General features: G+C 43.9%; 1 protein-coding gene across 1 annotated transcript; it reads right to left on the reverse strand.

Moving 5' to 3' along the window:
• Positions 1-459: 459 nt before the first annotated feature.
• LOC126284896 (cuticle protein 19-like) lies at positions 460-15,451 on the reverse strand. Its single transcript, XM_049984156.1, has 3 exons — positions 15,385-15,451; positions 7,662-7,760; positions 460-728 (listed from the first exon to the last, which is right to left on the reverse strand). The coding sequence occupies exons 1-3, from the start codon at positions 15,400-15,402 to the stop codon at positions 480-482; spliced, it is 366 nt and encodes a 121-aa protein (XP_049840113.1). The 5' UTR covers positions 15,403-15,451; the 3' UTR covers positions 460-479.
• Positions 15,452-19,167: the final 3,716 nt, after the last annotated feature.

Genomic DNA, 19,167 nt, shown 5'->3' on the forward strand with positions numbered 1-19,167 from the left:
CTTCTTCCTGTCGATTAATTTTCGCGTCTGTAGCACATCTTTGTGGTGTAGCAATTTTAATGCCCAGTAGTGTACTTCTGCACAGCTCTTATTATTCAAAAGTCATATTTTTATTATTTAAAGAGAACTTTCAACTTTGACAGTGTTTTGAACCTTTGAACATGTAAGTAATTTCTAGAAACACTCGTCGAGTGCTACAGAACGCTCTTCTTCACTGCTAGACAGGGAAAAAAATGCTTGTATCCTACATTTGAAAAGCTGCTTATCCCAGAAAGGACCACAGGCTTTGCGGAAATGTCTCTCCCAAGAAGTGTTATTCCGTACTCGAATGAGGTACAGTGATTTCAGGAGCAGCGGACAAGTTCTGTCAGTCAGTGGGATGCAGTGGCGGAAGGGAATTGAAATGAGAGAGCCGTTTTGCAGTGCAAAGTGCGAGTTTATTTGCGCAGGTTTCTACAAAAGCGTCGGGCGGAGCGGCGTCAGTGGTGGCCGTGGCCGTGGCCGTGGTAGGTGACCTCGGGGTGGCCGTGCGGGCCCGGCCGCGACACCACGGCGCGGAAGCCGGAGTGCGGGTCGGCCGAGTAGTGCACGGTGCGCAGCGCGCCGCCCGGCTCCACCAGCGAGTAGTGGCCGTGCACCGCGTCGCCGTGCCGCGACTCCGACTGCTGCTTCACGTCGCCCGTGTGCGGGTCGTGCACCGCGTACTCGAAGTCGTAGTTGGCCGGCGCCTGGGCACGCAGGGCAGAACAACGAGCAGGTTACGCGGGCCAGCGGCTGCGCGGCACAGGCAAGCACCAACTCGACCTCATATTTTGAACAGAAAGAAGCACACGCGCAGGACGCCAGCACGAGAAATTCACCCTGTGCGAAAATTTCTGCCATTCTTCTAATTGTACGCGGTTATCATCTGAAAGTACACCACCAGCCACAGGTTACAAACCGTGCGCACGAGTTGTTTGGCGATCCGAGCAACTACCCAGACCTGTGATAGCAAAAGTAAATGTAGAGAGCGGGACACAGAGAAGCCTGTGCACGAACGCTCTGTACGCCTCCGATAGTTCATATAGTCCGATGTTTGATGAAGGTTATTGTGAAGCCGATTAGTTGGGACATTCCGTGTGGTACGACAAGTGTCTGCAAGGCATAATTCTACGATCGTGTACGAGCAATTGGACGACTCGAAGCAGGTCAGTGTATCACTACTTTGGCCACAATAATGGGTGTGTCTAGCAGTGTCATCTCGCGACCAAAAAACGCAGCTGAAGTTGGAAATGGCAAGCGAAAGCCGCACCGCAAGACAACCGCGACGTAGCCCTAGTGGATGAAAGGGACAGACGTTTCAGTCCTAGGCAGAACGCTGCAGACCTTGTAACCACTACCGAGACACAAACATCAAACGGGACGATTTTGTGACTGTCAAATCAGGCTGGTTTGTATGCTCGGAAGCCTGTGAAATGCTTCCCACTGAAACTGTGCCGTAGTCGAGAAAGAGTTGGTGTAGGGAGCATTTTGTTTGGGGTCAGAAACAATGATCCAGAGAGATGTTCTCCGACGAATCCCGTTTCACTGTGGCAAGCGATTCTGGCCACCAGTTAGTGTGCAGGGAGATGCGAACTCGTCACATACTAAAGAATGTTCGTGACCGTCAACGGTCTGGCCTAGGCGTTATGGTGTCGGCAGACGTTCAGGACTCGCACAAAAGAATTTAAGTGCTCGTTTTCCCGCGGGCCGTTCGAGAGTGGAGCCATTGAACTCTCTACCGGGCTCTTTATTGTGAATCACATAGATGTATGCGCAATGGCCGAACACCATTGTATATCTTTGCGAGAGGTACCGTTACAGCACGGCTATGTTGCACGAAGATTGTTCTGCATCATCTCCGTATGTTCGTGCGTTTAGGACTGCAGTAAGTACCGTATTTCTTTTTACGGACGACAGTGACCAACCACACAGGACCGCTGAGGTATCGAAACACACGGGAAAGTGAAGATATTGAACGTATGGAATGGCCTGCTTACTCCCCGGGCTTACCTACACCTTTACCACTCCAGTGATGCTAATGGCAGACGTGTTTCGCAACATAGACATCCTCCCTGAACTGTGCAAGATTTGTAAACCGTCTTGAGAGAGGAGAGGGACAATATTCCCCAAAGACTACTTAACAGTTTGGTAGCCAGCATCAATAATGCGTGCAAAATGTGTTTTGTTGCCCGAGGACGGCATCTTCCTTACTGAGAGTCCGATATCGACCTTTATGATGGTACTAACCTCTGTCAAACATGAAATTTATGTCCCTTAGCCTGCTTTCCCATGTGGTGAAATCTGTACCATTTTTCACTATAAATAAATCGTTCCATCTCTATTACGTACGTACTGTGTTTCATGTCGTCATTGCCTCTGATTGTTCTTGCCCAACGATTCTTCGTTTCTTAGCAATTTTCAAGCACTGCACTGTACAACGAAGTAATAAGTCGAGCCCTCATATTCACCAGATGTTGCAAGCGAGAGAAGAAGGGTGGGAGAATGAGAAAGGCGCGGGAGGGGGGGGGGGGGGGGGGAAGGGAAGTGATAGCCTCTGCCCAACGTGTTTCAGATCTTGTTCAAGTACACATGATATTCTACGCAAAAAGTAGTGAGTAATATGGGTACGTAACAGATTTAACGCACAGACACAGGCCCTATTCTTTGAACGATATTATTGTACTATCACATATATAAAAATGAATACACATAAGCAACTGAAGCATTGTTATGAAACAAAATTAATGATTTACAATTTGATCGTGCCAATCTCGTTCAAGAATAGCGGGTTTCCTGCAAATTTACTTTGCTTTAACAGTGACAGATTCAAAATCCAAAGGAAATAACCCACGTCAGTAATAATAACTAAACATCGCTTCGCTACTTGTTAATGACAAACTAATTTTTTTCATTCGCTTACACAGCATTTGAGAATTTGCAACATAGAGATGTTCAAAGCAAAGAGATCTCTAGCACCAGTTGCAGGTTAGAAATCGCGCACTTTAACATAATGAACAGAGCATATCATCAGTCTCAAAACAATATTTGACAAAGCTCTAACTCACTTCAACGAGCGCCGGGGCGTACTCGGGAATTAGGCAGGTTGTAGGGAGACGGAACAAGTGACAAACAACAGATGTGCGCGAAAGCTTAAAAACTGTTGTTTCAGAAGGTCATAACAGCGTTCTGTCAGAACTAATTTTCGCGCGGTATAAATTTCTGGGGGTGATATCTCGCTGTGTGCTTTTTTCTACTTAAAATATGAGGTCAAGTTGCTGATGTTTCCTTGTTAGAACATATTACGATAGCAAATGTAACGAGGTACCTCGAACACAACGACTTTCTCCATGTTAACCAGCGTGGATTACGAAAACGTCGGTCGTGTGAAACCCAACTCACATGACATCGTGAAAGCAATGGATCAAGCTCAGATGCAGTAGTCTATTTCCTCATTCCTGGTAATCTTTGCATTCAGGATCTCACATACGCTTCCCATAGAAAGGGCAATTGTATGTTGTTTTAAACGAAATATGTGACTGGAGTGAGGATTTCTTGGTAGGGACGACGCAGGTATCTTGGATGGAGAATCGTCTACAGACCTAGAAGTAACTTAAAGTGTGCCCCAAAGAAGTATGTCGGAACCCTTGCTTTTCATGTGTATATTAATGATCCTGCAGACAATATTAATAATAAGGTCTTAATTTTAGCAGGTTATTTATAATAAAGCAGTGTCTGCAAATTTCCGCAAAAAAGTCAGCCAGATATCGATAAAATATCGAAATGATGAAAAGACTGGCAACTTACTTTAAATGATCAGAAATGTAAAATCTTGCACTTCACAAAATGAAAAATGCTTAGTATCCTTTGGCTATAGTAACAATGAGTCAGAAAGACTTATATGTTCCCTATTTTAAAATTTTGTGACTAAAGCTTTATCGCTTGATATTTATTTTATATGTGACATGCCAGTTTGAATGTTTTATTTCTTAGTAGTTGCCGAAACCTAGGTCAAAAACACTTCATTTCTGCGACCGAGGGCCGTTATTGCTTTAATTCTGCTTTATTTGTTTGCCTAAGGACCTGAATCATGATGAGCGGTAACACTGTTATCTAGTAAGGACTGCCCTACGAAATGAGTATAGAAAGTGTTAACAGCATTAATTGAAAAAATAGATGGGGGAAACCATACTGATCCCTTCTTGCTCTTCAGGCTGTAAGAAAACGAAGATAACCGCAAAGGAGGAACTAATTTTTTTGACCAACTTGACGGGCTATGTAAACTTAGGATAATTCCCTCCCCCCTTACTACAATATCCATTGCAGATGTGTACCAACACCCGAATAGGGTGGCGCCACGTAATGACACCGTTTGAACGGCTGACTGCCGTCTTAATGAAAATAATGGAATCACAAAGCGAAATTAATATCACTAAAGCAATTGCATGTAACAGTAGATCACTAGATAAGGAACAATATTAATAATATACAAATGATAGAGCACGACAATCGGTCGTCCTTTTTTGCAGGGCTTATTTGGCAAATCTAGATTTCGGCTAGTGGCCCGCCATTATCAGTGCACTATTTTGTAGTACCAGTGGATGTCAGAACCTCGTTGTTCGGGCGTCTGTCATAGTTCTTTGAACTCTGAATAAATCTAGATTTGCCAAATAAAACCTGCAAAAAAGGACGAGTGATTGCTGTGCTCTGTCATTTGTAAATCATATCACAGTCGCTGAGTGTACCCACATTCCTAATGGAAGGTTATCTGATGAATAATAACAATGGTTACGTTTACCGAATGGACAACACTAGTATAACAAGAAATTTATTTAATATAATAATTAAAATAGGTAAAAATTAATTACTTGGTTAGAAGTCAAGTAGTACTTACGAGAAATGAAGATATAGTCAGAGGACGCAAAGATTACTGTAAATAATTAATCAATGTGAATTCACTGAGCACGAGTAACTTAATTTAAGTGAAGTAATCCATTTTTGATTGTTTTCAGATACACGTCCGCAACCTGGTACTCAATGAAATGTGCACAATTAATCGTTGTCAGCTTTTGTAGCTGTCTGGAGTGTGGTGTTATACACTGAAGAGCCAAAGAAACTGGTGCACCTGCCTAACATCGTGTAGGGCCCCCGAGAGCACGCAGAAGCGCCGCAACACGGGGTGGCATAGACTCGACCAATGTCTGAAGTAGTGCTGGAAGGAACTGACACCATGCATCGTGTAGGACTGTCCATAAATCAGTGAGAGTACGAGGGGTGGAGACCTCTTCTGAACAGCACGTTGCAAGGCGTCCCAGATATGCCCAATAACGTTCATGACTGGACGGTTTGGTGGCCAGCGGAAGTGTTTAAACTCAGAAGAGTGTCACCAACTGCGATATGGTCTCGTATACAAACAGTGATCAAATACTGTCAAATGTTTTTTATTTCAGTCTTCGATCACAACATGTATTCTTTAGACGACGACCGGTTTCAGTCCGCAATAATCAACCTCAGATCTTTTTGGAGTTGCAGTAATGACTGTGTGGACGATGCGGCCTGTTCTACACCTTATTTTAGATCTATATGACGATGCTATGCTGATCATATGTTTTGATGATGCCATTATGGCCTTATCAATTTAGGACATGGTGTGAAAAAGATCTGAGGATGGTCATTACGGTCTGAAACCGGTCATCGTCTAAAGAATTGATATTGCGATCAAAGACTGAAATAAAAAACATTTGTCAGAAGAGTGTTCCTGGAGCCACTCTGTAGCAATTCTGGACGTGATGGGTGTCGCAATGTCCTGCTGGAATTGCCCAAGTCCGTCGGAATGTACAATGGGCATGAACCGATGCAGGTGATCAGACAGGATGCTTACGTAACAGGCGTGTCTAGATGTATCAGGGGTCCCATATCACTCCAACGACACACGCCCCACACTTTTACAGAGCCTCCATCAGATTGCACAGTCCCCTGCTGACCTGCAGGGTCCGTGATTGTCTCTATACCCATCCGCTCGATACAATTTGTAACGATACTCGTCTGACCAGGCAACTTGTTTCCAGTCACCAACAGCCAAATGCCTGTGTTCACGGGCCCAGGCTAGGCGTAAAGCTTTGTGTCGTGCAGTTGTCAAGGGTGCACGAGTGGGCCTTCAGCACTTCTGTCATGTTGAACGATTTTCTTCAATCGTCGTTGGTTCTGTTCTTGCAAGATCTTTTTCCGGCCGCAGCGATGTCGGAGATTTGATGCTTTACCAGATGCCTGATATTCACGGTATTCGTGGAATGGTCGTACGGCAAAATCCCCACTTCATCGCTATCCCGTACACGCTGTGTTCCAACGCTCGTGCGCCGACTATAACACCACGTTCAGTTTCACTGAAATCTTGATAACCTATCATTGCAGCAGCAGTAACCGATCTAACAACTGCGACAGACACTTGTTGTCCTATATAGGCGTTGTCGACCGCAGCGCCGTTTTCTGCCTGTTTGCATATCCATGTATCTGAATACGCATGCCTATACCTTTTTCTTTGGCGCTTCAGAGTAGTATGTATTACTTTATAAATTCCATAAAGATCTCGCCACAACGAAAAAACTCCTGATTATCGCCCCAACTCGCAAATCATATCCACTGTACTCTCGTCCTCGCTTTCACCGACCCAGCGACGCGGCATTGATATCATATTTACTGACCAATTACTGAAATTGATCATGAAAGTAGTTTTGCATTATGCGTCCCTGCAGTACAATTACACTCGCCAGGTAATTGAGATGGGAACCGCTGGACAGAAGGAAAAGCTCTTTTCGAGGAACGCTTTACATATTTTTGTATTTGAATATGCATGACTATATCAGTTTCTTTGGCGCTTCAGTGTATATCCTTCAGAGCGAGCATGTTTCTGAATCAGCACAGCGTCATGGAAGGTAACGTTCCATTCGTTAAGCATTTGTGCGTTCTGATTTCTCGAAACATTCATTTAAACTGGAAGTTATTTGACCCGGTAATATTTACTTGCTTTGTGAACTACTGCTGAACGCCTACTCGAACTAAACACATCAAAATGTAACGTGCCGTTTAGGGGTGTAGTTTAGTGAGGGACGCTTGCAACAGTTACTACCTTCATTTAGAAATTTGCAATTATTCTCTGCAAAGGTGATGAAAATTATGGTGATCAGAGGCTAGAACGCTAGGCGTAAAATGAGAGGTCTACGGAAGACGGCAGTTATACAACACGGACTTTAACAGCGGGGTTTTGAAGCCCGCACGTGGGGCAGCAATCAGTGCACGTAGCGTCTCGCTTCTCGCCTGACTTGCTCGCTACCTGCTTTGAGTATTCCGGTAAGTCGAGCTCTAAGCCACTTGGTCCACAGGTATTATGTCACTGGAGAACGGTACGTAAAGCAGGTGGGTGTGACTGGTGCTAGAGAGACGGCGTGGCGCGACGGAGCGGCAACGCGAGGCTGCGCACCGCGGCTGTAGGCACGCCTGTGGTTAGCGGTACTCACGTGGTAGTTAGCGGTACTCACGTGGTAGTTAGAGGGTACTCAGGTGGTAGTTAGCGGTACTCACGTGGTAGTTAGCGGTACTCACGTGGTAGTTAGCGGGTACTCACGTGGTAGTTAGCGGGTACTCACGTGGTAGTCGAGCTGAACGTTGTGCCCGTAGCCGCCCTCTTCGTAGCCGGGGTAGCCGCTCGTCGCCGTCGCCAGGAGTGCAACTGCTGCTGCGACGACCTGTCAACACGTCACGTGTCACCTCCCTCAGTCAGAAACTCTTCTCTCCACTCTGTCTACTGGGGCGGGGGAAGTACAACACGGCTACAGCGTAGGCTCCTTTCAAGCATTCTTGAAAGGATTTAACTAAATTACTTGAAGGGTGGTCAAATGAAAACGAGATGGGGAAAAAGCAAATAAACTATTTCTTATTTCGAAAATAATCTTCATAACTTTCAAGATCGTACAGTGGGACAAGACGGTTGGTTGGTTTAAACATTAAAGGGATCAAACTGTAAAGGTCATTGGTCCCTTGTTTCATAAACACACAGAGCTTATTGAAACCATCCACCAGTCAGGCAAAGCACTAAAATAAAAATTCTTGGGGAAGAAAAGCCCCAAGGTCAATGGTAAGGCAACATGGAAAATGGAGCACAGCAATAAAAACAATATATAGAAGAAAGGCAGAAAGAATTAAAACTGTACAGCAGAGGACCGTGGGTGGCTGATCACGAAAATAAAAGGATGAGCCAGCCTCTCTGCAACACGTTAAAACCTCCAGCCTAAAAGATTACGGTGGAGGTAAATTACAACACAAAACTAAGTAAAATATACAGCACAAAAGAGGGTGACGCAATAAAATGAGATGCACCTATAAAAGCTTCTTGTGCGAATAAAACTTAAAACCCGATCTGCCATAGAGACATTGTTACCTAAAAGAGATGATAAATCACCCAGGAGATTAAAAGTTCGCCTGAGGGCGGTTAAAAGAGGAAATTCCAACAACATATGCGCCACCGTCATGTTTGCACCACAGCGACTATGTGGGGGGTCCTCTCGACGCAGCGGATGACCATGCGTCAGCCAAGAGTGACCAATGCGGAGCCTACACGGAACAACAGAATTCCTGGAGAGACCCGCATGGAGGGACCCCACACAGTCGGGGTCTCCTTTACTCGCCGCAGCTTGTTGGATGCTGCCAGAATGCGCCATTCGTCTCCCCACGACCCAAAGACGCGACGACGCAACACCGATTGGAGATCAGTTGCCAGGAGGCCAATCTCCATAGTCACTTTGCGGATAGCCTCTTTGGCTAGCTTGTCGGCGAGTTCGTTTCCTGCTATCCCAACGTGTCCTGGGGTCCATATGAACCCCACAGAACGTCCACGCTGTTCAAGAGCGTGGACGGACTCCTGGATGGCAACAACAATGGGATGGCGTGGGTAGCACTGGTCAAAAGCCAGCAGACTACTGAGAGAGTCACTGCAAATGACGAAGGACTCTCCAGTGCTGGTACGAATACGCTCAAGGGCACGAAAAATGGCTGTCAGTTCTGCGGTGTAAACACTGCAGCCTTCCGGCAAGGAGCGCTGGTCGACATATTCCTCATGAGCATAAACGTACCCCACATGGCCATCAACCATCGAGCCATCTAGGAGAGCAAGACTGCAAGAGGAACTGAATCTTTTTGCCATCGTGAGAGCTCCAGCCGAAGCTGCGGCCGACGAATATAACAAGGTGGTGTACGTGGGTAGACCTGGAAAGCAGATGGAAGAGGCAAAGACTCGAGTTCACTAAGGAGTGCCCAAACACGGATCCCAATTGGATGTCCTGATCGCGGTCGCCGGTGTGGGATATGGACTGCCGCATTAGCGAAAAGGAGACGGTGGTTAGGATGACGGGGCGAACAGCGGACGTGTGCAGCATAGTTAGCTAAGAGTTGTTGAAGCCGGACGCGAAGTGGAGGAACCCAAGCCTCAGCAAGTAGGCTATTAACAGGGTCGGTGCAGAATGCTCCTGTCGCCTGTCGAACCCCACAGTGGTGAACGGGGTCCAACAGTTGCAACGCTGAGGGCGACGCTGAGCCATACGCCACAATCCCATAATCGAGTCGGGACAGCACGAGGGCTTTGTAGAGCCGCAGCAGCGTATTACGATCTAAGACGGTCAATGTCTTCACGGAAAAATGTTGCCTACGGAACCACGATTGTACCCTAGCGTGCACCTCGTCGCCCCAAGGAAATCGACGGCCACGAATGTCTTTCTTCAGGGCTCCAAAAGTATGGAAATCGCATGCGGAGAGACCGGGAATGTATGGCGGATGTGTAACGGCTTCCCAGATACACCTCTGCAGTGTAGTCGAAACAACCTTGGCGACATGTGATCAGGCAATATCCTGCAACAAAATTATGCCGTCTGTCAACATTCCTGCGCGTTTGGACTTGGCGGCGAGCTGCAGTTTTTACAAAGTGGTCACGTGGCCATCGATTTGCTTCAGACGAACAAGTGCGCGCCTGGGTACGATAATGGTTCTGTAGGCTATCGCAAACATTTTTCCATGAAGGCTTTCACCGTATTGTCTCACAGTTAAGGCGATAACTTTTGAAATAATCCGATCTGTGTAGTCTTTATTTGATTACTCAATATATAAACCCTTTCAAAGGGGTGATATATTTTTTGACAGGGCAGGGTCTATATCCCGTGTATTTACGTAGAATTAACAAGATTAGGATATAGGCAGGCAACTGTTAATTGGTAGGCACACGTGAAGATACTTGGCTTGGATGTGAAAAAGTACTGAATTTAGACAGAGAGTACTTGTAAGAATGTATATGGCGTAGTCCGTAATGAGGAATGGTAGTTGCTTAATACTGTAGTGAATAAGACATTCAAGGTTAAACGAGGTGAATATCAAAATACGTGACGTCTCTGAACTGTTTTGACTATTATCGAGCTGATAGTAGTCAAAACAGTTCGTCGAGAATTACATTAATTTATAACGACCGCCGCAGACAGAGAACCAGCACTAGGAGTTATGACACGGTCAAAATGAAGACGTGGCCCTTCCAACGACTCGGGTAGTCTAGAGTCTACCGAAGATCAGTGACAAAAGAACTGCTAATACAAGACAATTTTGTGAGTATAACTGAGAGGGCGTGGTCGCGCATCCTGTGCAATTCTATATTGAGACATTCTTGGACAAATGGCTCCTCGTTAGTTCGATTTTGATGCAATGTTGGATGCGGACACAGTACTACTCTGAAGATGTAGAGCCATCGATGTGATACCAGGATATTTTTCCTGGTAACACGGTGGTCATTTTATGCTCAGATAAAGAAAACAATTTCACGCCAGAAACACTTCAAGTGGACTCGAAAATGTAACACTGGATAGAGTAAATCGGTCGATAGAGTGTGTAGTTTGGAATCTGAAAACATTCTGATAACAGAATAAGATTGTAACGACTTTTCGCTCTGATTGTATTAAAAAGTATTATTAAAGTATAAATACTGTAACGAGGGGAGAGGGTGGAAGCATGAAACTAAATTTTTTAAAACATAAGTGCCGAAAATCGAGAAACTTCGGCTTAGCATTAAGGAAGTTTACGAGTAGCAGATTATAACAGAGTAATGTTGCAACGACGTTTCACCGTGTATGTAGTAAATAGTTTTATTAATAGTAATAAATATTGTAAAGAAGGAGGGTAGAGTCTCAGGAACTAATGTTTCTTAAAAGATAATTGCTAAAAATAGAAAAAAAATTTCACTTAGCGTTAGAGACGTTTACGAACAACAAATGAAGCTCATCAACAAAACAATGCCAAAATTCAGATTAGGTTCAAAACATTACTGGAATATGGCGGAAAGTCTAATAGTAACGCTATGTACGTGTAAAAATTGTCATACAAAAGAGACCCGTAAACATATGCTATGTGGCCGAGAGGAGCAGCTTCAAGCTGATGAGGAAGTTCTTGCGTGCCAGCTGCAGCTGATTATTCAAGATGTTACCATATCTTTGAGCTAAATGCTTGAATATTTCATGTTCTTATAACAAATCTAACTTCAGCCTATTACCTCTTTACGTAGAATTACTGTTTCTTTCTCGGAAATAAACAAATGCTCTGCAAAGGAGGAGTTATATACATTGCCACCTTTCTTTCACAGCAGATGCTTCTTTACCCCACTTTATTAGCCCTTGCAGTCTGTCTTGTACAATAACTGGGACAACTCTGACAGACCAATTTGTACATGTCTGAGGTTGTAAAAGGATATTCTCAGATTTTAGCGTGGCAACTAGATTTTTCTTCACACTGTTGTTGACGAAAAAAGAAACTTTTCAGCCGCATTTTTTGGTAATTTATAAGTCTTATTACGGAATCCTTGTAAGACCGTTTTGTTGTCTGTCTGTCCGACTGTTAAGAATCCTTTTTCTCAGGAACGAGTAGACGAACCAAATTGAAATTTATGTCACAATATTAAGGTCTATAGTCCCTTGGTGGTGTAAGGATTTTATACTTCTAAGTCGATTCAGTCAAAAGATACGGCCATTTATGTCACATACTTGAATACTCGAAACCTGTACATAGGGCACATCCCGTTGACCTAGAATCATGAAATTTAGCAAGAATCAAGGTTTCACGGTACAAGTAAAGGGAAAACTGCGAGATCGTTAATTTGTAATTACATCACATGAAAAAATATCTCTTTTGATATTTGTTATCAGACTTCAGATTTGAAATTAAAATATTCTTGAAATTCTTGGAATCCCTGGGACCAATATTTTTCCAATACCAATTTGGAGAATAGGCAAAAATCATCAATATCTTCGATTCCCAGAATGGATGAACTGTCTGTGTACATGATTAAGTTTGTACGTAACCCTGAATGCGTGAGTCTTGGCCATTTTTATTTATTCATTCCGCTTTGTGGTGTCTAACGCAACTCGATAACTTTGAACGCTGGAAAAACGAATTTTCGAGAAGGAATTCCTCATTGCTGCAACGAGGTAGCAAATAACCTGTCCAGCCACCTAAGCCTAGGTTTCTGTTGTTGCCCAGATGTCCAAGGAAAATGCCGGAAAGAGTCCTCTGAAAAGAATATGGCCGCTTTTATTCTCCATCCTTTACATTCACATCTACATCTACGTCTACGTAATTACTTTGCAATTCACGATTAACTGCCTGGCAGGGAGTTCATCGAACCATTTTCAAGGTATTTATCTACCGTTCCACCCTCGAACAGCGCGCGGTGAAAAACGAACACTTAAATCTTTCCGCACGAGTTCTGATTTATGTTATTTTATGATGATGATCATTTCCCCTTACGTACGTGGGGGCCAACAAAATACTTTTACACCCCCAGGAGAAAACTGATGATTGGAATTTCAGGAGAAGGTCTTGTCGCAACGAAAGACAGCTTTGTTTTAATGATTGCCACCCCAGTTCACGTATCATATCCTTCGCACTCACTCCCCTATTTGGCTCTAAAACAAAACGAGTTGCTCTTCTTTTTCGATGTCCTCAATCATACCTATCTGGATTAGATCCCACATCGCACAGCGATACTTCAGAAGAGGGGAACAAGCGTAGTGTAAGACGTCTCCTTAATAGACCTATTGCGATTTCTGAGAGTTCTGCCAATAAATTACAGTCCTTGGTTTGCTTTCCCCACAAAATTATCTATGTGATCGTTACAGTTTGCTGAAACACTCGTGTTTTCCGTCTTCTTTTATTGTTGCGAAACATGGATCATTAAGGCTAGAGACAAGCAGCGTATTGGCACATTTGAGCTTTGGTGCTGCCATAGGATGCTGCGCATAAAATGGACTGAACGAAGAACACATTTTTCCATTATCGAGCAACCCAATATCTCCACTCTTCTCGTGTCAACTCAAAAAATTCTCCAGTGCTTCGGCCATCTTGTGAGAAGAGATGGAGGAAAGGAAGGAAAAATATTCATGGAGAGCAAGAGACCGAGACGGAGAGCAGCGAGAAGGTAGATAGGTTAAATCAAGAAGATTTCAGGTCTACCTCTTCGCCAGGCACTAAGAGAAACTGGTGAGAGATGGAGACGCTTGGTTCATGCGGTCACGACGCTCAGCAGTCAGCACAACGACTTGTGATGGTGATATAGCTGTGAAGATGATCTCAGGCAATATTTATGTATGATTTCTTAAGAATTGTTTGAGATCCTTCCTTGTTAGAATTAATTAAGGGTATCGAAGGCACACTGAGATGTGCTGCTAGATTTATTTCTGTTTCCTGTCAGCAGTAGAGTGCTGCAGAGATCCTGAGCAATTTAGCATAGTATTCTGTGGAAGAAAGACTCTGAAATAACTCGTTTTCACGTTTTAGTGGCGTATTTGCTGCGCAGAAAGTTTATGAAAAGTTGTCTGCCCGACCGGGACTCAGAATCCTGCCTTTCTTCGACAGTGCGCTGTAAGCTGTGTAATCCCAGCCTGGTTGATGGACTCGCCTCCCGTTGGTTGCTCTCTCTATCTCGTATTTAGGCTCCATGAGTCTGGGTGTTTACCTAGGACTGATAGAAAGATCCAAAGAAGAGCGGCGCGTTTCGCACAGGATCGTTTAGTCCGCTAGAGCTTTACGGAGATCCTCAACAAACTACTGGTGGACGTTACGACAGAGGCGTTGTGGATCACAGAGAGGCTTAGTATTAAAATTTCGTGAGAGCTCTTTCCGGGAAGACCCGGACAACATACTACTTTCTCAAAACACATCTTTCGGAAAGACCACGACGAGACATTTCGAGAAATTGGAGCTATTACAGAGGTTAACCGACAATCGTTCTTCCTACGAGCTATCTGCGAGTGGAACAAGGACGTGGGGATCAGTTAGTGCTACCAGAAGTACTCTCCGCTACGTACCTTAGCAGGCTCTCCGGGTATGATGTAGATGTAGATGAAAAGTGTTGGGTTGGCAGAAGAGCCAACACCGTGTCGCTAGAGGAGGCCGAAATGTACGCGTTTTAGCTTACGCAGGCTGGCGTGAAGATGGAAGAACTATACTGACGTGAGGTCTGGAACATGACAAGGAATGAGAATTCATAAAGCGGACGTAATTAGTTTGATACTTAACTTTAATCCATTAATGATGAACGTCGCTCTTGACGGTACATGATTCACAATATTATGTTAGTAACTGAATATGGCGCCTTGGTAGGTCGTAGCAAATGACGTAGCTGAAGGCTATGCTAAACTGTCGTCTCGGCAAATGGGAGCGTATGTAGAGAGTGAACCATCGCTAGCAAAGTCGGTTGTACTACTCGGGCGAGTGCTAGGGAGTCTCTCTAGACTAGACCTGCCGTGTGGCGCCGCTCGGTCTGCAATCTCTGATAGTGGCGACACGCGGGCCCGACGTATACTAACGGACCGCGGCCGATTTAAAGGCTACCACCTAGCAAGTGTGGTGTCTGGTGGTGACACCACAAAAAGTGAGACGAGAAACCAAAGGCAGGTTGAATTTTTGAGTTGGGCAGTGAGACGTGCAGCACAAATGGTTGCCACAGCTCGCAGCAGACAGGGATACGACTTCGAATCCTTCTTGACTCGGCATACAATTTTAATACTAGTGAATAAAGCAAAAATAAACTAGTCTTTCACGAAACGCAGTTGCAAAAATTCAAGGAACTATTGCTTCAGGCCGACAGTAAATAATTGTACTGCCTCTATTGATCACCACTGTTAAATATCATAGCGACAAGATAGGAGAGATGAAAATACGTATACAGACACACGTACAGCAATGTCCTCCGTCGTTCCGTTCACGGGAATGGGGAGTACCAAACAGCGGTCTGAAGTATCCACCGCCGCAAGCTTCGCGGCGCCTCGTTTGTTCTCAGGTACTCACCAAAGCCTTGCACGCCATGCTGAGTGGTTGACGTCGCGTCGAGCGGCTGTGAGGTAGATGTGTGGGCACTGACGACGTCCGCGGCCGCTCGCCGTATATATAGGGCGGGCCGCGGCTGGTACGCTCCGGTACCCGTGCTCTTCCTCCCACACCCACACCCTCCCCCACCCCACCCCCTCCCGCCGAGCGCCGTTTCTCCTCGCATGCTGCCGCATTTTTGGTAATGGCCGCCCGCACTGCTCCGCACAATAGCACCAGGAGCTCAATTTCGCCCTAATTACCCAAAATCGTATTGTTAGCTGCTCTTGGCTAAGTTCGTAAAGCAGCACAACTGTGTTCGTAGTACTCTTTCTGCTGCCAGTGACGACAATCAGCTGCATTTTTTCCTTTTTTTTGGCGGTACCGGGTTTCTTATAACATCCACAATATATATAATTATTACGAGTGAAATATGAACGTGTGGATAATATTCATACAGTTATGTAATTATTTCTTAAAAAGATGATAATTATGTAAAACAGAGACAATATTTGTCTCGAATTCTCTGTTAATCTATGCCATTCTTTTCTTTTGTTTTGTACTCTTTCGTCGTCTTCTTCTGATGTACATCGCCGACGCAAAACGCGAATCGATTTGAGGTCTGTTAAATGAAAAAAAAATTAATGTAAAATTATTGTACTTTTATGTTCATTTGCTGGTAACACAAATAGAGCCAAATGCGTTAAAACTATTTATGATTAATTATTAAAAATTCACTTCCTCTTTTAATTATAATTTTGTATTAATTGCTTTATCATAGCTGCAAGAAGCGCAGCCGTTGCTAGTTGCGATTACATAGCAACTTCGTCTGTACTTCTAGTTGAAAATAGCATGAGTTTGTGTTAAACTAATTTTCAAAACAATTTAATAATTTTTTTATTGGTGGCATCAATTTAAAAGATTTATTGGGAAAAGGAAAATCTTAATTAAAAAAGAAATCCTCTATCTTTTGTTGGCCGCCATCTTAACTTTTATTACAGCTGCAAATTTAAATTACTTGAAACTGCAAACTTTCAATATTCCGATGTGAAAGAAATAAATGTGCATCGGTGGTACTGAACTCTATTTATAAAAGAAAAAATTAATCGAATGAGACTGCGTTTTCTAAGAACAGTGCTGATGGTATTTTTTGTTGAACAAGATTTCATTGCTGATGTATGTGGCCAAAATTAAACTACGCACGAGTCACGGAGAAAGCTATTTCTGGTAGCATACGTCAGTGTTGTGTGCGGGTGGTATTCTGTGATTGAATCGAAGACAAAAATTATAAAAGCTCTGATGTACGATCTGTAATTTTAGTGATATGAACACAGCTTACAGTCAACATTATTACACTACGTCAGGTGGAATTCTTGTGCAATTTGATCAAAATAATTATCCGGAAGAAGTTGCAGTATGAATAATGCATTATACATGTGTATAATATTGTCAGTATCATTTACAAAATCAAATCAATGCAAATGCTAAAAAAATAGAGTGAATTCAAACCGCAGAATACCATAGAGTATCGTATCATTCATATTCATTGCACTTGTCGATGTTGATGATACGCAAAAACAGCCACATTCTGGATGTTAGGCCTGAGACATAAATAACTTTCCTTCTAACTTTCGATTCGTCTCCTGCTACGAAAGACAACCTAAGAGGCAATAGCACAGGTGTTAAAATTATCCGACGTTTATTTCTTCAAAATATACGGTCTGTGGTCATGAAAAAGTAATTTTTTTTGGTCATCAGTCTACTGACTGGTTTGATGCGGCCCGCCACGAATTCCTTTCCTGTGCACTTGCAACCTACGTCCTCAATTATTTGCTTGACGTATTCCAATCTCTGTCTTCCTCTACAGTTTTTGCCCTCTACAGCTCCCTCTAGTACCATGGAAGTCATTCCCTCATGTCTTAGCAGATGTCCTATCATCCTGTCCCTTCTCCCTATCAGTGTTTTCCACATATTCCTTTCCTCTCCGATTCTGCGTAGAACCTCCTCATTCCTTACCTTATCAGTCCACCTAATTTTCAACATTCATCTATAGCACCACATCTCAAATGCTTCGATTGTCTTCTGTTCCGGTTTTCCCACAGTCCATGTTTCACTACCATACAATGATGTACTCCAGATGTACATCCTCAGAAATTTCTTCCTCAAATTAAGGCCGGTATTTGATATTAGTAGACTTCTCTTAGCCAGAAATGCCTTTTTTGCCATAGCGAGTCTGCTTTTGATGTCCTCCTTGCTCCGTCCGTCATTGGTTATTTTACTGCCTAGGTAGCAGAATTCCTTAAATTCATTGACTTCGTGACCATCAATCCTGATGTTAAGTTTCTCGCTGTTCTCATTTCTACTACTTCTCATTACCTTCGTCTTTCTCCGATTTACTCTCAAACCGTACTGTGTACTCATTAGACTGTTCATTCCGTTCAGCAGATCATTTAATTCTTCTTCACTTTCACTCAGCAGTAATTATCACCTACAAAAAACGAAGTTATCTAATTACTTTTTTCCATAATCTTCTCCATTGTCTTCGATAGAGAAGTCTATTTGCAGGCCCTTAGGAATTTTGGAAACAGTAGATTTGGAACTTTTTTTCTCGTTTTATTTAATTTTATTTCATTTTCTTTGCAACAAGTTTCAATGAATATGTGCGGATAGCGTTCGAGGGAAGTCACGGCAGTTCGCTTTATCGAAAGGGAGCAAACACCTACAGCTTCCTGGAAGCACAAGCATAATACTCCAATGACATGATAATTAAATCAAGATCCTAAGCTGTCGACAGTCGTTGATATATATCAACGGGGACAGTTGAAAATGTGAGTCCCGACTGGGACTCGAACCCGTGATATCCTACTTACATGGCAGGCGCTCTATCCATCTGAGTCACCGATGACACTGAGGATAGTGTGACAGCAGGGATTTATCCCTTGCGCGCTCCCCTTGATACCCACATTCCCAACTTAATATCCACACACTACATTCGTAGTGCACCTGCCCATTACACTCATTACTCGCGGTATACAATCTTACCAAGTCCCGTAAGAGTTATGCCCGAAATAACAGATACCATATTCATATAATTAAGGTCACCAGTCATTGACCTCCTTCTTCTGTGTTGGATGCATACCCATTGCCCGAATTCTTACGGACTCGGTAAGATCGTCTGCCGCGAGTAATGAGTGTAATGGGTTGGGGCACTACGAATGTAGTGTGTGGAATTAAGTTGGGAATGTGGGTCTCACGGGGGAGCGCGCAAGGGATGAATCCCTGCAGTCGCACTATCCTCTGTGCCCTCGGTGGCTCAGATGGATGGAGCGTCTGCCATGTAATAGGAGATCCCGGGTTCGAGTCCCGGTCGGGGCACACATTTTCAACTGCCCCGTTGATGTATATCACGCCTGTCGACAGCTTAGGGCCTTGATTTTATTATCATTTTATTCTAAGGGAGTTGCATGGTAAACGATGGTATCTATTCTTTCGGACATGACCGAAAGAACAGATACCATCTTCATAAAGCATAATACTCAGTCCCGTCACATTAATGTGACCAACGTCTATGTTCAACGTCAAAGTAGCAGCTCTTTTAGTAGAGGGTGTAAAAGCGTGTCGGGGAGACACGGAAAACAGTACAGTTTTTGTGATGCGGGAACGGAGCGGTTTCTCTGACGTCCAAAAGGGCATGATTATTTGCTTTCGCGCCAAGGGTGGATGCATTCCAGAAGCGGCTAAGTTTGTAAAGTCTTCGCTTGCCCC

This window comes from Schistocerca gregaria, chromosome 8 (genome assembly GCF_023897955.1).
Source record: "Schistocerca gregaria isolate iqSchGreg1 chromosome 8, iqSchGreg1.2, whole genome shotgun sequence".
NCBI lineage: Eukaryota > Metazoa > Arthropoda > Insecta > Orthoptera > Acrididae > Schistocerca > Schistocerca gregaria.

Excerpts from the sequence above, each read along its gene's own strand:
- LOC126284896 (XM_049984156.1), bottom strand. Across the intron at positions 729-7,661 it reads ACGTTCAGCTCGACTACCAC|GCGCCGGCCAACTACGACTT; the intron begins GTGAGTACCCGC and ends CTGCGTGCCCAG.